We start from the raw sequence: 17,320 nt of genomic DNA on the forward strand, positions 1-17,320 counted from the left end.
AGCGGAATATAAATGAAAATTATTATTATTATTATTATTATTATTATTATTATTATTATTATTATTATTATTATTATATAGCTTTCTAAGTGGTGATGGACTGTAATTTCCAGGTGCTCCAGTAAGTAAAACCAGTACTGAAGAATGCTGTATGCATAAATGGGTCTGATAAGCTGATCCAGTTTAGTGGATTTATGCCACATGAAAAAACAAGGATTGCTAAGGTTGGAAGCACTCCCATCACCTCAGTTGTTCCACACCACCAGAACCATTTCTACACTGAAGTTCTGTTTTTTCCTCCTGACTTGCTTTAAAACAACTGTTCTTTTGCCTTTCCATTTCACTTAGCTGATGAATGATGTTGCTTTTTCACCTGCTTGATCTTTGTTTACTGATTCAGCATTATGCCCATATTAATACTGCCTTAAGCTATAATTAAATAAGGAAGGAAGAAAGAATCATACTGGAAATTACCTTACAAAAAAATATTATAACATGAATTAACACTGCGAGACAAGACTACAGTGACCCCTCTGCCAAAGCAGCAAATGCTCCGGGGATGCTGTTGGATTCCAAATTCCAACAGTCGCAGACAGACCGCAAATTGCTAACCTAGACTGCAAATCCTATCAGTCCTAGCCAGCACAGGTTGATAGGAGCAGTAATTCAATAATATCTGGAGGGCCACACATAAAAATGTACATAGAATGTCTAAAATCAAGAAACACCTTTACTCTTTGACTGTAACTCTGCAAACAGACAATTTGTTAAAGGCTCTCTTTCACCATCACCCTTCCCAAAAAGCATGTTATGAAACACTTGTTTAATACCTACATTTCCATCACTGGCACATATTCCTTCTTCTGATCAATTGCACTACTTCTCCCAGTCCCAGAAACAAGCCCATGCCTGATGGCTCTCTAAGTCCTCTTCAATCTCGGTTCCATTTATTTATTTATTTATTTATTTATTTCCGATATGTTCCTCTCCACCCCGCTGCATCACATTACTCCAAAATCTTAGTCCCTATTTTGTTGTTGCTGAGTGCCTTCAAAAATGTTTCCAACCTACAGTGACCCTATCACAGGGTGTTCTTGGCTTAACCATTTCGATTGTCATTGACCTCCTCTGAAGCTGAGAGAGTGTGACCTGACCATCCTCTTTCCCCAAGGCCCTCTTTTTCATTTCAAATTGTGCCTTATCTATTTGTACACTGGACAGCAGCTACCAATTCCCAAATCCTGCCATTCTGTATTTTTCTCTGAAGTTCAGTCTGAGGTTATTATTATCACTGGGACATAGCTGTGGCCAAAAGACCCAACTCTGGTTGTTATGCCACTGCAGCATTTGCATTTCATAAAGATTTCTTGGATCACACAGTATGATCACCCTGTTCTCTAGAAAATCTTCTCCCATGAGACCAGCACAGTAAATATGATTATGATCTCAGCATTTTATCCCAAGAGGAATAGTTAATATTGTTTTTGTTTTGTTTTTAGAAACGGCTCTGAGAAAAGGTTTTGGCTGCCCAAGAAAACAAAGTTAAATGGTATGATGTGCTTCAGTGTTTTTCCATTTACTTCGTTGTGCAAAGAGCTGTGCATATCTCCGCCACCATCCATAGATACCAGTTTCTACTCTTGCCCAATGAAAGAAGTCTTTGGTTAATCCAGATCAAGGATGAGAAACATGAAGTTATGTACATGTTGCTGGAATTCAACTCATATGACACCTCACCATTGTCTATGTGACATGGGATGATGAGAGGTGCAGTCTAATATCACTTGGAGAACTATAATGTTCTCCAAGAGAACTATAATGTTCTTCATGTGACTTAAAGCAGTATGTTGTTTTAAAATGCATTTTATAAACGTTTTTTCTTATTTCTCAAATATTTGCTATAGTTTTCATAGCAGATCTTTAGAGCATTTTTACTTTTTTGCATATCACATGTTTTTTCCCTAGACAAATAAATATTGTTCTTACTCTGCCTTAGGTAACAGTCTTAATGCACACTTTCCAGACAGCAAGCACCTTGGAACACAAGTATAGTAGCATCCTGTCTCCTGCTTCAAAAGATAATTAATACATCTGCCAACCTGGCACATTTGTACAGCTCCAGTATCACACAGCCTTAGGGGACTGGGACAGGTCATTTAACAAAGAAGAAGAAAGCTGAGTCAGTAGTTAGACTGAACAACTAATCAGATTTCAGTGCTTTGCTCTATGCTGTTTCTGTGTGATTCTGGATAAATCAAGGACAGGACAAGTCCCAAAGTGCTCCACATTTGCACTTAAATTGAACTTAGTTGCACTGATAATCCAAGAATGTAAGCACCAGAACAAAAACAGCAGCTGCACTGTACAGCTTGAATGTAGGGTGTTTATAAACTGAGGTCTCCTAATGTTACAGTTCAAAGGGCCCTGTACAACTACTCACAGATTGTCTTAGGTAAAAGAAAAGACAAAAGAAGCAGAGCAAAAACAGGAGAAGGCATGAAATATAGAACAACCCCCAATTCTATACTTGAGGCTGGGCAACTGCACAACAGAGCCCCCCGCCATAAATCCTCAACTTAAAGAGTTTCCATGCATTATGAATACAGTGTTCCCTCACTACTTCACGGTTCACTTTTTGCTCCATTGCTGTTTTACAGGTTTTCAATAAATATTAATGTAACCATTTATTGCAATATTTTCACGGTTTCGTGGGTTATTGCGGTGTGCAAAGGGTTTTGGAAGGGGGGAAGGGAGAAATAAAGGGAGGTGGGAGGTAGGGAAGGGTTAGAAATTAAAAAAGGGTTATTTATCTTCTCTGCCGGTGTGCTTTATATTGTAACTGCTAAAATAAAGAACAGACTGTATTGTAGTAAGTGGCCTGTGGTTTGCTCTCCTCCACACATAGAATAAATATAGTGCCCCTACTTCGCGGATTTTCACTTATTGCAGGTGATCCTGGAACGTAACCTCCGCGATAAGAGAGGAAACACTGTAGATACCATATAAAAGTTAATCTCATGTACAAGCCGAGAACGGGTCTTGGGCCCACATTACAGATTTTTATATTTTCATCATTATGATGTTTGTTTATTTATATACCACTTTTTCTCTTCACAAAGGAGACTCATGCTTGAGTTGACAGTCATTCTGTAGTGAGAGGAAAATGCCAGCACTGCATTAAAAAAACCCAGAGATGACAGCTCAGCGGAGGGAATAGAGTCAGAGGTGTCAGCATTGTTTTCTTTTGTCCCAGGATGGACTAAGCTCTCGCCTCTAGCCACTATTCAGAGAAATGAATGGTGTTTTAAAAATAAGAGCTAAGGTACAACACTACTTACACTAATACACAGATTTTGGAGGTTGATTATTTGTCTAAAATTTCTAGACTTATACATGATACGAGGGTTATCTGGAAAGTTCAGACATTTTGTCAAATATTGGAGAATTAAAGAGTAAAGAATCTGAGAACAAGCAGACTTTGTTTTTGTTGTATGCCTTTATATGGACTCTAAAGCAACCCTGTCACAGCATTTACTTCATAAGACTTGCTCAGAGGAGTTTGCTGTTGCCTTCCTTTGAGTATATTCTACAGGATCTAAGCTGTTTTGGACAATGTTTTTCCAAGTGGCAATCCATGGACCAGTGCTAGTTCCCCAAGTCATCTTCAGATGATCTCTAGAGAGCTTCCAAGATAGAAGAAAGTGTGATAGACACAAATATTGTACCAGTTTCTGGTACATTAGAAGAAATCAATCACATTAAGAAACACTTCTTTAGGTGTACTGAATTGCCAGCTCTTATTACTGGGAGTCTTACTCGACCTTCCCATGACCTGCCAACTTCTGAAATTCCATGTAACCTTAAGAAACGTCCTATTTGAAGGAAAACAACAGTCATCAGCAAATCTGATTTGGTGTCTTCTTTCCAACTATATGCTTGCACAGCAATAATGTATCCTTGACATTTCTCCTATCTCACTAAAAGCATAAACTGGAACTTTAGAGATACTGTACTATTGTATTTTGGAGTTATTTTCAAATTTCTGTAATACTGTTTCTGCCGAAATCCTGATGGCCATTTTGCTACTGGCCTTCAAGCAAATATTACAGATCTATTTGTTTCAAGTCACTTTTCTCATCAAAGGTAACATTATGCTGAAATGTGACTGACCCAGGCTGCAAGGAATGCACTTTGGGAACCAGGAAGCCCAACATTACTCTAGTGATGTTTCTGCTACCTGGTGCATGGGTCTGGGCATTGGACAAATGGTGCAGCTACACCAGGCATGGGCAAATTAAGGCCTGCGGGCTGGACAAGGGCCTCTGGGTGGTTTTGTCTGGCCCTAATTTTCCCCGTCCTCTGGGCATAAGAATGCAGCGGCATTCAAATCCACATTCAATCATGAAAACTCACTGGGTAACCTTCGGTAAGTCACACTCATTCGTCCTTTGAAAAAATCAAACCGAACAACTCTTACCAGAAAATAATAATAATAATATTTATTTATACTCTGATTTTTCTCTTCACAAAGAGACTAAAAAACCTACGATAGAGTCATCTTAGGGTCAGCATAATTCATTAACAACTTGAAATCACACCACCACCACCACAACAACAACAACAACATTATGACATGTAAAGCTCTCCACTCCAGAGAAAAAGAAAAGTCATAGAGGACTGCAGTAATCCAACTTTGTCCAATGTTTATGGAATCCTAGAACTCTGTTGAGAAGGCAGGAAATAGAAATTTCAGGAAAAACACATAATGAAATAACCCTCTTCACAAAAAAGCCCTGAGAAGCAGTGGAAATGTGTATCCCATCAACATGTGTGTGTGTGTCTGTGTGTACACAACTTCCAATTCCTAGCCCACAGAACCTGGTATTCACTGGCAGTCTCCCTTGGAAGTACACATGTTACAAAAGGCAATTCAGTTCAGGACACTACATAGCATTTAACTCCACAACCCCCATCTGCAAAAATATGCAGCCCTACAGTTCTACACACCAAGCCATCCAGAATATGCACCATCTTTATACACAGATTAAACAAGGACAGTATATTTTTAACTACCAGCTGCCTCACTGCTCCATAGGAAGAAAAGCCAGAAGCTTGTAAGGATGCATGACACAAAGCCAGATGGAGCAGAAGGCACAAATGCTGTGCTCCCCTATCGTTCAATTGCAGTCCTCACATACCGACACAATGCAGAGGTACTAGTAACCATCCAGGAAGCTGTGTGAAATTAAGTTTTTAAAAAATGCAGACTTTCACATTTTTCACAAAAGACAGAGATATTGCATGAGGCAAAACATTCAAAGACTGGGAAGTCTGTAAATATCAATTCTGTGCCTGGTGTTCTCACAAATGAAATGCAAACCTCTGCAGACACTAATCCGCATACTTCGAACTAAACAGGAAGGCAAAAGCCAATGTATCAGGAAAGTCCAGCTGGTCTTCATTTTTGGTGGGGTTCATTTGTGCCAAAGGATAACCTCTGACCCCAGTAGTACAAGCTGGCTGTCATTGCTTACTAGGCTTTTTAAATGCATTTTCTATATCCTTAGGCACAACTTCATTTCTATTTTTAGAAGTCTAATATTTAAAACACATTATCATACTGACCTTAGACAGACCCTGATGTAATTAAGTCATAGAGTTTTAAAAAAAATACCAGTACTCAAGAATTTGTATTTGGCAGTTTTTTACCAATGCGTATTGTCTTATACCAGACATGTATAGTTTGTATTAATGCTTGTGAACAATTCTAAGCAAATTTCCCACAAATGACATGTTGTTGGAAGGGGGATGAAATGAACTGTTATTTCCCCAGCTTATAAGAAAGGGGAAATCTAGGATGCATCTAAGATAGGAACATATACATTACTGTACTCTCCCAATCCTTTAGGAGCAACATACAAAGACACCCCCCACCAATGGCATCCTCATCTAGCATCTTAGGGCTCTCTCCTCAAAGCTTAAACCAGTTATCCTTGAACAGATGACTCAGACACAAATGGTTGGTTTTCACAGCTGTAGTGATTAGTATGCTGCAGCATAACAAGGAGAAAGGAAGAAAAGAAGGAATTTAGCACGATTCCCCATTCTGTGTATGTGTATGTGCCTTCAAGTCACCTATTAACTTATGGTGACTTCATAAATCCAGAGGATTTTCTACAGTAAGACATTTTTTTTCATTTCAGGAGTGACTTGAAAAAATGCAAGTCACTTGAAAAACTGCAAGTCACTTCTGGTGTTAGAGAATTGGCCATCTGCAAGGACATTGCCTGGGGGATGCCCGGATGTTTGATGTTTTACCATCCTTGTGGGAGGCTTCTCTCACGTCCCCACATGGGGAGCTGGAGCTGACAGAGGGAGCTCATCCACACTCTCCGTGGATTCGAACCGCCATCCTATTGGTCAGCAGTCCTGCTGGCACAAGGGTTTAACCCACTGCACCAACGGAGGCTCAGGCAAGACATAATCACAGGTACTTTTACCAGTTCAGTCCTCTGAAACATAGTTTGCAGGACTTCTTTATTCATACATGGCCTCCCATCCTGTACTAAGCAGAACTGACACTGCTTAACTTCCAAGATCAGACAAGAGCTGGTGCCTTTAGGGGATTCATGCCTCTGGCATATAGAGCTTTAAAGGTCAGGACTGGCACTTTGAAACAAATCAGTTGCCAGACACAATCACGTGTCTTTAGGGATTTTACTACATGTTCACAAAAGGAACCACCTCTGAGCAGGATTTGTTTTTTATACATGAATCCTAAAAGACTCCTGTAAAGATCTGAAAGACCTGTGTCACCTCACACTTTGAAGGCGAGGGTCACCCTTTGCATCTTTCTGAATAAGATCACTGGCCAACACACAAATATATCTCATTTCTGGGTATACTTGATCTGCTGATTCCAAAAATTGCACCAATCTTCCCCTATCAGCTCTAGTTTGTGAGATAAAGAACATATGCCATATACCAGTGGCCATCTGCTCACCCATAGAAAATCATGATAACCATATCTAAGAAACTAGAGCTGATGTGGTTTATCCAACGCAAATTTCTGAATCAGCGGTCCAAATAACCCCAGGAGCAGGCCTAAAAACCATGACACCCAGAAATAAAATTTCTAGTTGGGCTATGCAATCTACCCAACAGCTGTCTAAATAAGATTAAGAATCTGAGGCTTTTATATCACTATCTGAAAGAACAGATTGATATGATGAAATATTATGCCAAGATTAAAAAATCAGTCATAAAGATACTTTTCTATCTCCTTCTTTCTCTTTTCCATTAATTGTAAAGGATAGTCTACCGTTTACCATGCAGCTGTGGACAAGTCTACACAGGGACCACAAAACGCAGCATTGCCCAAACACGAATCAAGAAACATGAAAGGCACTAAAAACTAATTCAACCAGAGAAATCAGCCATAGCAGAGCACTTGATGAACCAACCTGGACACAGCATATTATTTGAGAACACAGAAATGCTGCACCATTCTAACAACTATTAATTTGTATGGGCATCTAATGGTTGCCACTGTTGTAAGCCACCCTGTGTCCCTTCGGGTGAGAAGGGCAGGATATAGATGTAATAGATAAATAAATAAATAAATAATAAACTACCATATCAGACTACACAGAGAAGCCATTAAAATACACAAACATGTGGACAATTTCGACAAAAAGGAGGAAACCATGAAAATAAACAATATATAGCTACCAGCATTTTTTAAAAAAACTCTAAAATCAGGACAGGAAATAAAGAACAACACTCAAAAACAGGTGAATTCCAGACATGAAAAAATCAGAGCCAGCTTATCACCTCCCAACAAAGGATTCCCTTTGAAGCTTTGAAGCTGCAACACTATTCAATGCTAATCAAGGTGATCAATGGCAACATTCACACTTGCCTCAAACAGGCAAGAGTTCTTTCTCCCACCTTGGACCTTCCACAGATATATAAACCCCACTTGCCTAGTTTCCAACAGACCTCACAAGCTCTGAGGATGCCTGCCATAGATGTGGGTGAAATTTCAGGAGAGAATGCTTCTGGAACATGGCCATACAGCCTGGAAAATGCACAGCAACCCAGTGATCCTGGCCATGAAAGCCTTCGACAACACAAGGACAGGATTGTCAGCTGCCTCCTTCTCCAGTTCAAAAAACAAGCATGTAGCTTTCTAGGTTTTTCTGTCCTGTCCATTCAAATGGATCCCTGCTCTACTATATGTGTGCCTTGAAGCCACAGACACAAAAATAGGGTAGCATTTGGATGGTGGGAGGCTCTCCTTCCCATTTTCCATCATTCCTGGAGGCTTGCTGTCCTATATACCCAGTGCCCTGAGCGTCAGCCTTGATAAAGGATGCCTCTACAGAGCCAGTGTAGTTGGGCACCACTTCCATTGCCCTTGCTCAATGCTACTGGATCCTCGGAGTTTGGTGAGGCACCAGCCCTCTTTGGCAAAGAAGGCTACAGACCGTGTCAAGCTACAATGCCCAGGATCACACAGCCTTGAGCCATTGCAGCTAAAGCGGTGTCAAACTGCATTCATTCTACAGTATAGATGCACCCAGAGTCTGCTCAGCCAAGCATCCAACCAACTGAAGGAGCAGCCATTAGCCTTTGGGAGAAGGAAACACAGCAGGGAAATGCAGAACAAGGGGAGGAAGAAGAGGGGAGAAATGGGGGTGCTTTCTCATGGAGAAGAACCCCCAGCTTGGAAAAAGCGGGATGGGGGAGAAAATGCCATCCACCCACGCTCACCTCCTCCTCCTCCTCCTCCTCCTCCTCCTCCCACGCCGGCTTGAAGGCTGGCCCGCTTCCTCAAGGGAGAGCCGCTCTTGGGGGGCGCCGCTCCAGACGACATCTTGCTCCCTCCCGATGCTTCCAAGAGAAGCCCCCGGACACTGGCCGAAGGGGCGGGGCCTCAGCCTCGCCCCGCCTCCCAGGGATGATGGACAGGCAGGGAGGAAGAGAGCCGGCGATGGGCGCAGGAGGAGATCCGGCGTTGGGTTTTTCCTTCCTCCGCCCCAAGACGCACCGGATGGGAGGGTGAGGCAAAGAGGAGGCCTAAAGCCCAGCCTCCTCCAGCTACATTCCTCCCGGGCTCGAGCCGCATCTACACTGCAGAATGAACGCAATATGACACCGCTTTAAATGCCCTGGCTCAATGCCTGGGGGTTTTAATCGGCTGAGGGATCAGCACTCCTTTGTAGAGAAAGCTTTGTACAACTACAACTCCCACGAGTCTATAGCACTGAACACTAACAGTTAAAGTGGTGTCAAACTGCATTAAGTCTGCAATGTAGATGCAACTGCAGGGCCCTTCCACGCACCCATATAACCCAGAATATCAAAGCAGAAAATCCCACAATATCTACTTTGAACTGGGTTGTCTGGCGGCCCTTCCACACAGCCCTATATCCCAGAATATCAAGGCAGAAGTTCCCATATTATCGGAGTTCTTTCTCCCACCTTGGACCTTCCACAGATATATAAACCCCACTTGCCTAGTTTCCAACAGACCTCACAAGCTCTGAGGATGCCTGCCATAGATGTGGGCAAAACGTCAGGAGAGAATGCTTCTGGAACATGGCCATACAGCCTGGAAAACTCACAGCAACCCAGTTTTTTTTTCTGTGTCAGGAGCAACCTGAGTCGCTTCTGGTGTGAGAGAATTGGCCGTCTGCAAGGACGTTGCCCAGGGGACGCTTGGATGTTTTGATGTTTTTACCATCCTTGTGGGAGGCTTCTCTCATGTCCCCGCATGGAGCTGGAGCTGATAGAGGGAGCTCATCTGCGCTCTCCCCGGGTGGGATTCGAACCTGGCAGCCTTCAGGTCAGCAACCCAACCTTCAAGTCACAAGGCTTTAATCCACTACGCCATCGGGATTCTGATTCTGGCCATGAAAGCCTTTGACAACACAAGATAATTTGGCTTGTTGTGGAATCAAGGACTGGTGATTCAACTTCAGTGGAGACCCCCTTTCCCCATGATAACTCGGAAATTAATTTCCCTTCTCAGGAATAGGTTTCTCTCACTTTCCGTTGTCTCAATCCCGATTTTTGTAGCTCAGGGACTGCCTGTAATTCAGTTTGATTAGCAAACCAGAGGTGAATCCAATCTCTTCTACGAGATACGGACACATACATAAAGTGTAATAACAAAATGTACACAGATTCAATATATCTCATGAAAAGCTTTTTAAAAATTTATAACTCAGAGGCTTTCTTGTGACATTTGTCTGCCACACCAACCGACTGCAGCCGACACACTGATGTGTCACAACAGAGTTTAGAAAGCTCTGCCTTAATAGCTGATGACCTCCCACTTCTATGCATGCATTGCAAGGATGGTTTATTATGTTTCCTTTGTTTCTGAATAAAAATTAGTCTAAAAAAAAACATAGTGGGGAGGCGGAGGTACTTATGCTGTCATTCCCTGTTAGTATTCTCTGCAAAGGCAGGAGGGCCTTAAAAGCAGGCATACCTGTTGAGTAACCCAGGTTCAAGCCATCCTGAAAGCAAGCCAAAAGGACTCCAGGCTTCCGCAGCCCAGGCTGGCATTCCCAGGGCAAGGGCAAGCTTCAGCCTCAAAGATATAGGGCCAGCAACCTTTCTCTTTCAAAGTATTGTTGGGTAGCAACTCCCATCATCCACCCATGCAATGTGTTGGCAGCTCATGACTCCCTGGTGACTATTTTGGGAAGCATTGAACCGTAACAGTAAAGACGGTGGCAAACTTCATTGTTTCTCCAGTGGAGATGCACCCCAAAAAACATATTGTAACACATTCTTTGGCTTCAGAGGGCAGCTCACTTGAGGAAAGCACCAGATCCCATCTGATCTTGGATGATAAGCAGGATCAGCTCTGGCTAGTGTTTGGATGGAAGACCACCAGAGAATGCCAAGTTCAGCAGGCTCTATTTCAAAGAAAGAAACTGGCAAAACCACTTCTGAGTATTCCCTTGTCTAAGAAAACCTTATGAAATTCATGAGGTCATTATAAGTTGACAGTAACTTGATGGCACATACACACACCACTGGAGGGGTATCCACATTACATTGTTACACCAGTTTCTCACTACTTTGTACAAAAGAGATAAAACCTTGTGATCTGAAGCCACATTAAGGAATCTGGGGGTGTGGGGCCCTTCCACATAGCCATATAGCCCAGAATATCAAGGCAGAAAACCCCACTACCTTCTTTGAACTGGGTTATCTGAGTCCATATTCCAGTTCAAAGCAGAAAAGGGGGGATTTTATTAAGCTGTGTGGAAGGAGCCATGGAGTTCAAGAGAGTGAACCAGACAGTGACATTAGATCTTTATAATTTCAGCCTGGGACAGCTGTGAAATGTTCAGGGATTCTGGCAGCTGAAGTCCAAAATACCTGAAAGGTGACAGAGATGATGAATGATCTCCAAGGGAGAATCTCAAGTACCTCATGGAACTGTACATCCTAGAAGATGTTAAAATGGAGCTATGGGTGGCTATGATTGTGTAATCAGATATACCTCCCGAATAAAGAGCCAGAACTGCCCACTCCTGCTTCTAACCAGGGCCACATGTGTCATTTGGACACTGCACTTATGAACCGCCTTCAGTCCATGGGTACATCTACACAGTAGAATGAATTCAGTCTGACACCATTTTAATTGTCATGGCGCGGTGATATGGAATCATGGGATATGTAGTTTGGTAAGGCATCAGCATCTTTGTCAAAGAAGGCTAAAGGCCTTGTAAAACTATAACACCCACAGTTCCACAACATTGAGCCATGGCAGTTATAGTGGTGTCAACCTGCATTCATTCTACAGCAGGCATGGGCAAACTTTGCCCCTCCAGGTGTTTTGAACTTCAACTCCCACAATTCCTAACACCCTACTGACTGTTAGGAATTGTGGGAGTTGAAGTCCAAAATCCCCAGAGGGCCAAAGTTTGCCCATGCCTGTTCTAGAGTGTAGAACAAACTGCAACCCTCCAGCTGTTTGGGCCTCCAACTCCCAGAATTCTTGACTACTGAACAGGTTGGCTAGGGCTTCTGGGAGTTGGAGGCCCAAACAGCTGGAGGGTTGCAGTTTGAGGATGCCTAATCTACACTCTAGAACAGGCATGGGCAAACTTCAGTCCTCCAGGTATTTTAGACTTCACCATCCACAATTCCTGGTGTAGATGCACACAAAGTATTCCCTCCCCTGTTTGAGTATCAAAGAAAATGGGAAGGACCTGCATTGCTTTGGAATTGGGTCCACTGTCTGGTTAATGCTGAGCAAATGATTGGCCTTTAAAAATACATGGATTTAAAATGCAAATAGATGGACCTTTTTGAGGCCTCTTTCTCTGGCCCAGCCTCTCTTCCTCAAGCATTTGTTCCACTTTGGGAAGCTGGGGGCCTCAAGGCATGCCTACATTTCACAATTGGCAGGGAAGTCAAGACACAAGCCCAGAAATAGGAAGGGGCAGGGAAAGCATCTGGCTGTCTTTCTCCATCAACCAGGCCATTCTGTAGCCAACAAAAAGGAACTGACTTGACACAATGGACCCAACTTTGGACTGTGTGACTCCTCCCCTTCAGGTCTGCCTTGCCTGGCAGTTTCCGCAAAAGATGCTGAGCTCGGCAAGGGAGAGGCGGAGTCTGAGATCGACCCCGCCCGCCCATCTCAAATTGATCCAAGTGGGTGTATCTACGCTGCACAATGAAAGCAGTCTGATGCCACTAACTTTGCAGGCTTCATACAGTGGAATTTTGGGATGTGATGGGGTTCTCTGCATCCTCACCACAGAATGAATGCAGTTTGAGACCACTGCCATGGCTCGATGCTATGTTATCCTGCGATAAGTAGTTTTTACAAGGCCTTTAACCTTCTCTGTCAAAAAGTGCTGGTGCTTCACCAAATTACAAATCCCAGAATTTGAAAGCATTGAGCTATGGCTATGAAAGTGGTATCAAACTGCATCCATTCTACAGTGTAGATGTACCTTAAGTTCCAAGTTTCTAGATTCACCTGCAGGAAGATAATTATAGTGTCAAATTAATTTGTAATGCAGTTAGTGAGGGAAGCTCATTAACCAATGGTGGCAAAGTGCATTAAAGCACTGAGCTGCAGATTGAAAGGTCCCAGGTTCAAGCCCCGGGAGTGGCGTGGGCAGCCAACCTAGCAGTTCGAAAACATGCCAATGTGAGTAGATCAATAGGTACCGCTCCGGCGGGAAGGTAACAGCGCTCCATGCAGTCATGCCAGCCACATGACCTTGGAGGTGTCTACGGACAACGCCGGCTCTTTGGCTTAGAAATGGAGATGAGCACGATACCCCAGAGTCAGACATGACTGGACAGGGGAAACCTTTACCTTTACTACTCCCTTAATTGGATGCTCATGGGTGCTTGGGACACATCTACATTATAGAACTAATGGACCTTAACTGCCATTGTCCTGTACTATGAACTCATGGGAGTTGGTAGTTCTACAAGGTCTTTAACCTTTTCTGCAAATATGTGCTGGTGCCTCACCAAACTACAGAGCCCAGTATGCCATAGGATGAAGTCACAGCCGTTAAGGTAGTGTCATTCTCCAGTGCAGATGCACCCAGAGAGGAAAAGGGAGTTAATCCACTCCCACTAAACTGCCATTCCTCAAGGAAGTAGCAAAGTCTGGAAGAGTTCCTTCTTTGGACAATTTTTTTAGAATTAAACTGATGTCATCCTCAATCCCTCTAATTTTTCACAGAACCCTGGTGCTTTCACCACAGCTCACCAAACTAGAAACTCCTGGTTGCCAAAGTATGGAACCATGATAACACAATCCAAGAATAACCAAAAATAAAATAAATGGTGTCTTGGTTTTTAGGCCTGTTCCTAGAATTATTTGGGATGCTGATACAGAAAACTGAATTGGATAGACCTCATGAGCTCAAGTTTTCTACCTGATGGAATCCTTAGTTGGGAGGTGTAAGTTGGTCCTGACTGTTTCCTGTCTGGAATTCCCCTGTTTTCAGAGTGTTTCGTGTCTGAAATTCCCATTTTCAGCTAACACCACCCAACAAAGGATTCCCTCAGGCAGGAAGCAGCCAGGCTTTGGATGTGCAAAGCCATTAAATGCTAATCAAGGTGATCATCTGAAACATTCACACTTGCCTCAAACAGACAAGAGTTCTATCTCTCAACCTGGACTTTCCACAGATATATAAACTCACCTTGCCAAGTTTCTAACAGACCTCACACCACTGAGGATGCCTGCCATAGATGTGGGCAAAATGTCAGGAAAGAATGCTCCTGGAATTTGGCCATACAGCCCAGAAAACTCACAGCAACCCAGTGATTCTGGCCATGAAAGTCTTCCATGAAAGTTATCTGTTTCTAGTGTCAAATATACGCAGAAACTAGGCTTGCTCAAATAATTCGTTTTCCCCGTTAACCGTTATTAATTCGTTATTTTCATTTGTTTTGAAGCAATTTTGAAGCATTGGTTGTCCACACGTCTGGATATCGCGGTTTCGAATCGCGAGAGGCCGTTTTTTCGTTATGTCGTCGTTTTTTTCGTTAGGAAAAAAAAGCTTTTGCAAATCACCCAAACTCCCACCATTCAGGCCCTTTCCTTTTGCCCCACAGCAAAAGGGGCGTCACGGGCTCAGCCAATGGGAGGGGGCGAGGGGGAAGGAGGCCGAGGAGGAGGAGGAAGACGGAGGGGGAAATGGCCGCCCCCGCCGCCGCCTCGCCTCAGCTCAGGCCTGGTGTCTCTCTGTGAGGCGAGAAGGCGGCGGATGGAGCCGGGAATGGAGAGACCGAGAGAGACAGAGAGGGGCCCGGCGGTGAGGTTTTGACGTCTGTGCGAAGCTAGGCAAGTGGGGTTTATATATCTGTGGAAGGTCCAGGGTGGGAGAAAGAACTCTTGTCTGTGGGAGGCAAGTGTGAATGTTGCAATTGGTCACCTTGATTAGCATTGAATAGCCTTGCAGCTTCAAAGCCTGGCTGCTTCCTACCTGGGGGAATCCTTTGTTGGGAGGTATTAGCTGGCCCTGATTGTTTCCTGTCTGGAATTCCCATTTTCTGGGTGTTGTTCTTTTACTGTCCTGATTTTAGCTTTTCTGTAGCTAAAAATGCATATAAAATTGATTCTATAGGGAGGATAAATGATTGGATTTCAACTCCTACAGCTTAGCTTTCTCTGCCAATAATGGTACCATATCAAACTAAACCTCCCAAGATTCTGTAGCAGTGAGCCATCTTGGATATTGTAAGGGATTTTTTATTATTATTATTATTATTATTATTATTATTATTATTATTATTATTATTATTATTAGACCTTGCTCCCAGGAAGGTGCCTTCGCTGTGGCTCCCAACTTATCTATCTACCTTTCCACATATTCTCCACATTGTGTGTATGTGTATGTATATTATATATACATGAGCCCCGATGGCGAAGTGTGTTAAAGCACTGAGCTGCTGAACTTGCAGACCGAAAGGTCCCGGGTTCAAATCCCGGGAGCAGAGTGAGTGCCCGCTGTTAGCTCCAGCTTCTGCCAACCTAGCAGCTTGAAAACATGCCAATGTGAGTAGATCAATAGGTACCGCTGTGGCGGGAAGGTAATGGCACTCCATGTAGTCATGCCGGCCACATGACCTTGGAGGTGTCTATGGACAACACTGGCTCTTGGGCTTAGAAATGGAGATGAGCACCAACCCCCAGAGTCAGACATGACTGAACTTAACGTCAAGGGATACCTTTACCTTTACCTATACACACACACACACACACACACACACACATTATGCAGGGACTATATATATATTATATATATACACAGTATATATCACACACACACCAATTTAACAAAGTTTCAGCCACAAAAACAAAGTTTCTGAAGTAGAACAATGACTTTCACAGTAAAGACAACCCAATTTAACAGGAAATAAGACTTTCAAATCAGGAACAGATTTCTGCAATTATTAAAAAATGGTTTATTATAAAAGCTATGAAAATTCGCCAAAAATCAGAGGATAAGGGAAACGGTCCAAATTTTGGTGAGCTATCAGTGTTAAATGTGTTCTACCACTGTACCAAGTTGGAAGAAGATCACTCAAAAATGAGGGTGGGAGAGTCCTGTAAAGTCCTCTCCCTCTGTGCTGTTTTTGGGAATTGCGCATGCGCGTCCGCCATTAACGAATTAATTTAGAAAATAACGAATTTTCGTTAATTTCGAATTTTTTGGGGGGCCAAATTCGGAAATACCATCAGAAACGAAAAGCTGCCCCCCTCTAGTTTTGAAACGAGTTTAGAATCAAATTTTTCGTGGATCGATCAAGCCTAGCAGAAACAGGGCTAACATTTAAGGCACCAAAATGTGTCTTGGCCAGTGGTATCAAACTGTTGTAACCATGCAATGTGGAAAGTTACAGAGTGGGCAGGCAGTGCCTTTTTCGCAATGGCTTTGCAAGGCCACAAGGTTTGAACACAGCAGAAGAGGAAAGGAGGGCGGAATCTGACCTTTGCAGAAATTTTGCAATAGACCTGGGGGAGGAGAAAGATCTGTGTCTAAAAAAATACCACAGTGAACGGTGCTTTCTGTGCCTCTTTGGCCCACAGTTGGGAAATTCTTGGCTAAAAATTCCCCTGCAGGCTGAGATCGCAAATAGAAAGTCAACTCCCACCACAGGCGCTAGAGATGTAACTAACTGGCATCCGCTTCCCTCCACCCGGATGCCCCTTTGCCAAGTCGAGTAGTACTTTCTCCCAGGGAGCATCTACACTAGGCATGGGCAAACTTGGGCCCTGCAGGTGTTTTGGACTCCAACTCCCACCATTCCTCACAGCCTCAGGCCCTTTCGCTTAAGCGGCTGAGGAGGGAAAGGAAGGGGCCTGAGGCTGTGAGGAATGGTGGGAGTTGGAGTCCAAAACACCTGCAGGGCCCAAGTGCATTAATTCTACAGTGTAGAACTGGCTCTTGGCCGGAGGGTAGCCAAAGCTGAGAAGACCAAAGTCTGGAGAGAGTTTAAATGCAGCATTACATATAGACGATGTGGGAAGTGAGAAATTGTGGCAGGAAAGCCCTATATCTACACTACATTATCTGGCAATGTAGATGCGGAGCCAAAGTGTTAGGGAGGCAAATACCAAGTTTGCTTTGTTGCCAAGCCTTCCTTACCTGAAGCCATGCCAAAGGGCGAGGGATTTCACAGCCAAAGAAGACGACTTTTAGACCCGAGAAGGCGCCTAGACGGAGGGAGAGTTGTCGCTGGAGTGAAGCAGAGGGAGACTTTTGCAAAGTGCGAACCCGTTGTTCCTGGGCTTGCCTCCTTTGTCAAG

General features: G+C 43.4%; 1 protein-coding gene across 3 annotated transcripts in view; it reads right to left on the reverse strand.

The window, feature by feature from the left end:
- Positions 1 to 17,320, reverse strand: part of ampd2 (adenosine monophosphate deaminase 2) — a 77,784-nt gene extending 60,464 nt beyond the window's left edge. For 2 of the 3 annotated variants that reach the window (XM_008109426.3, XM_003220232.4), the window contains exon 1: positions 8,779 to 8,999. In XM_008109426.3, coding sequence (XP_008107633.1) covers positions 8,779 to 8,878 — 100 coding nt within the window. In that variant the 5' untranslated portion in view covers positions 8,879 to 8,999. Of the gene's footprint in view, positions 1 to 8,778; positions 9,000 to 17,159 lie in introns of those variants that run through there. The other variant, XM_008109428.3, reaches the window with a different exon arrangement.

This window comes from Anolis carolinensis, chromosome 4 (genome assembly GCF_035594765.1).
Source record: "Anolis carolinensis isolate JA03-04 chromosome 4, rAnoCar3.1.pri, whole genome shotgun sequence".
NCBI classification, from domain to species: Eukaryota; Metazoa; Chordata; class Lepidosauria; order Squamata; family Dactyloidae; genus Anolis; species Anolis carolinensis.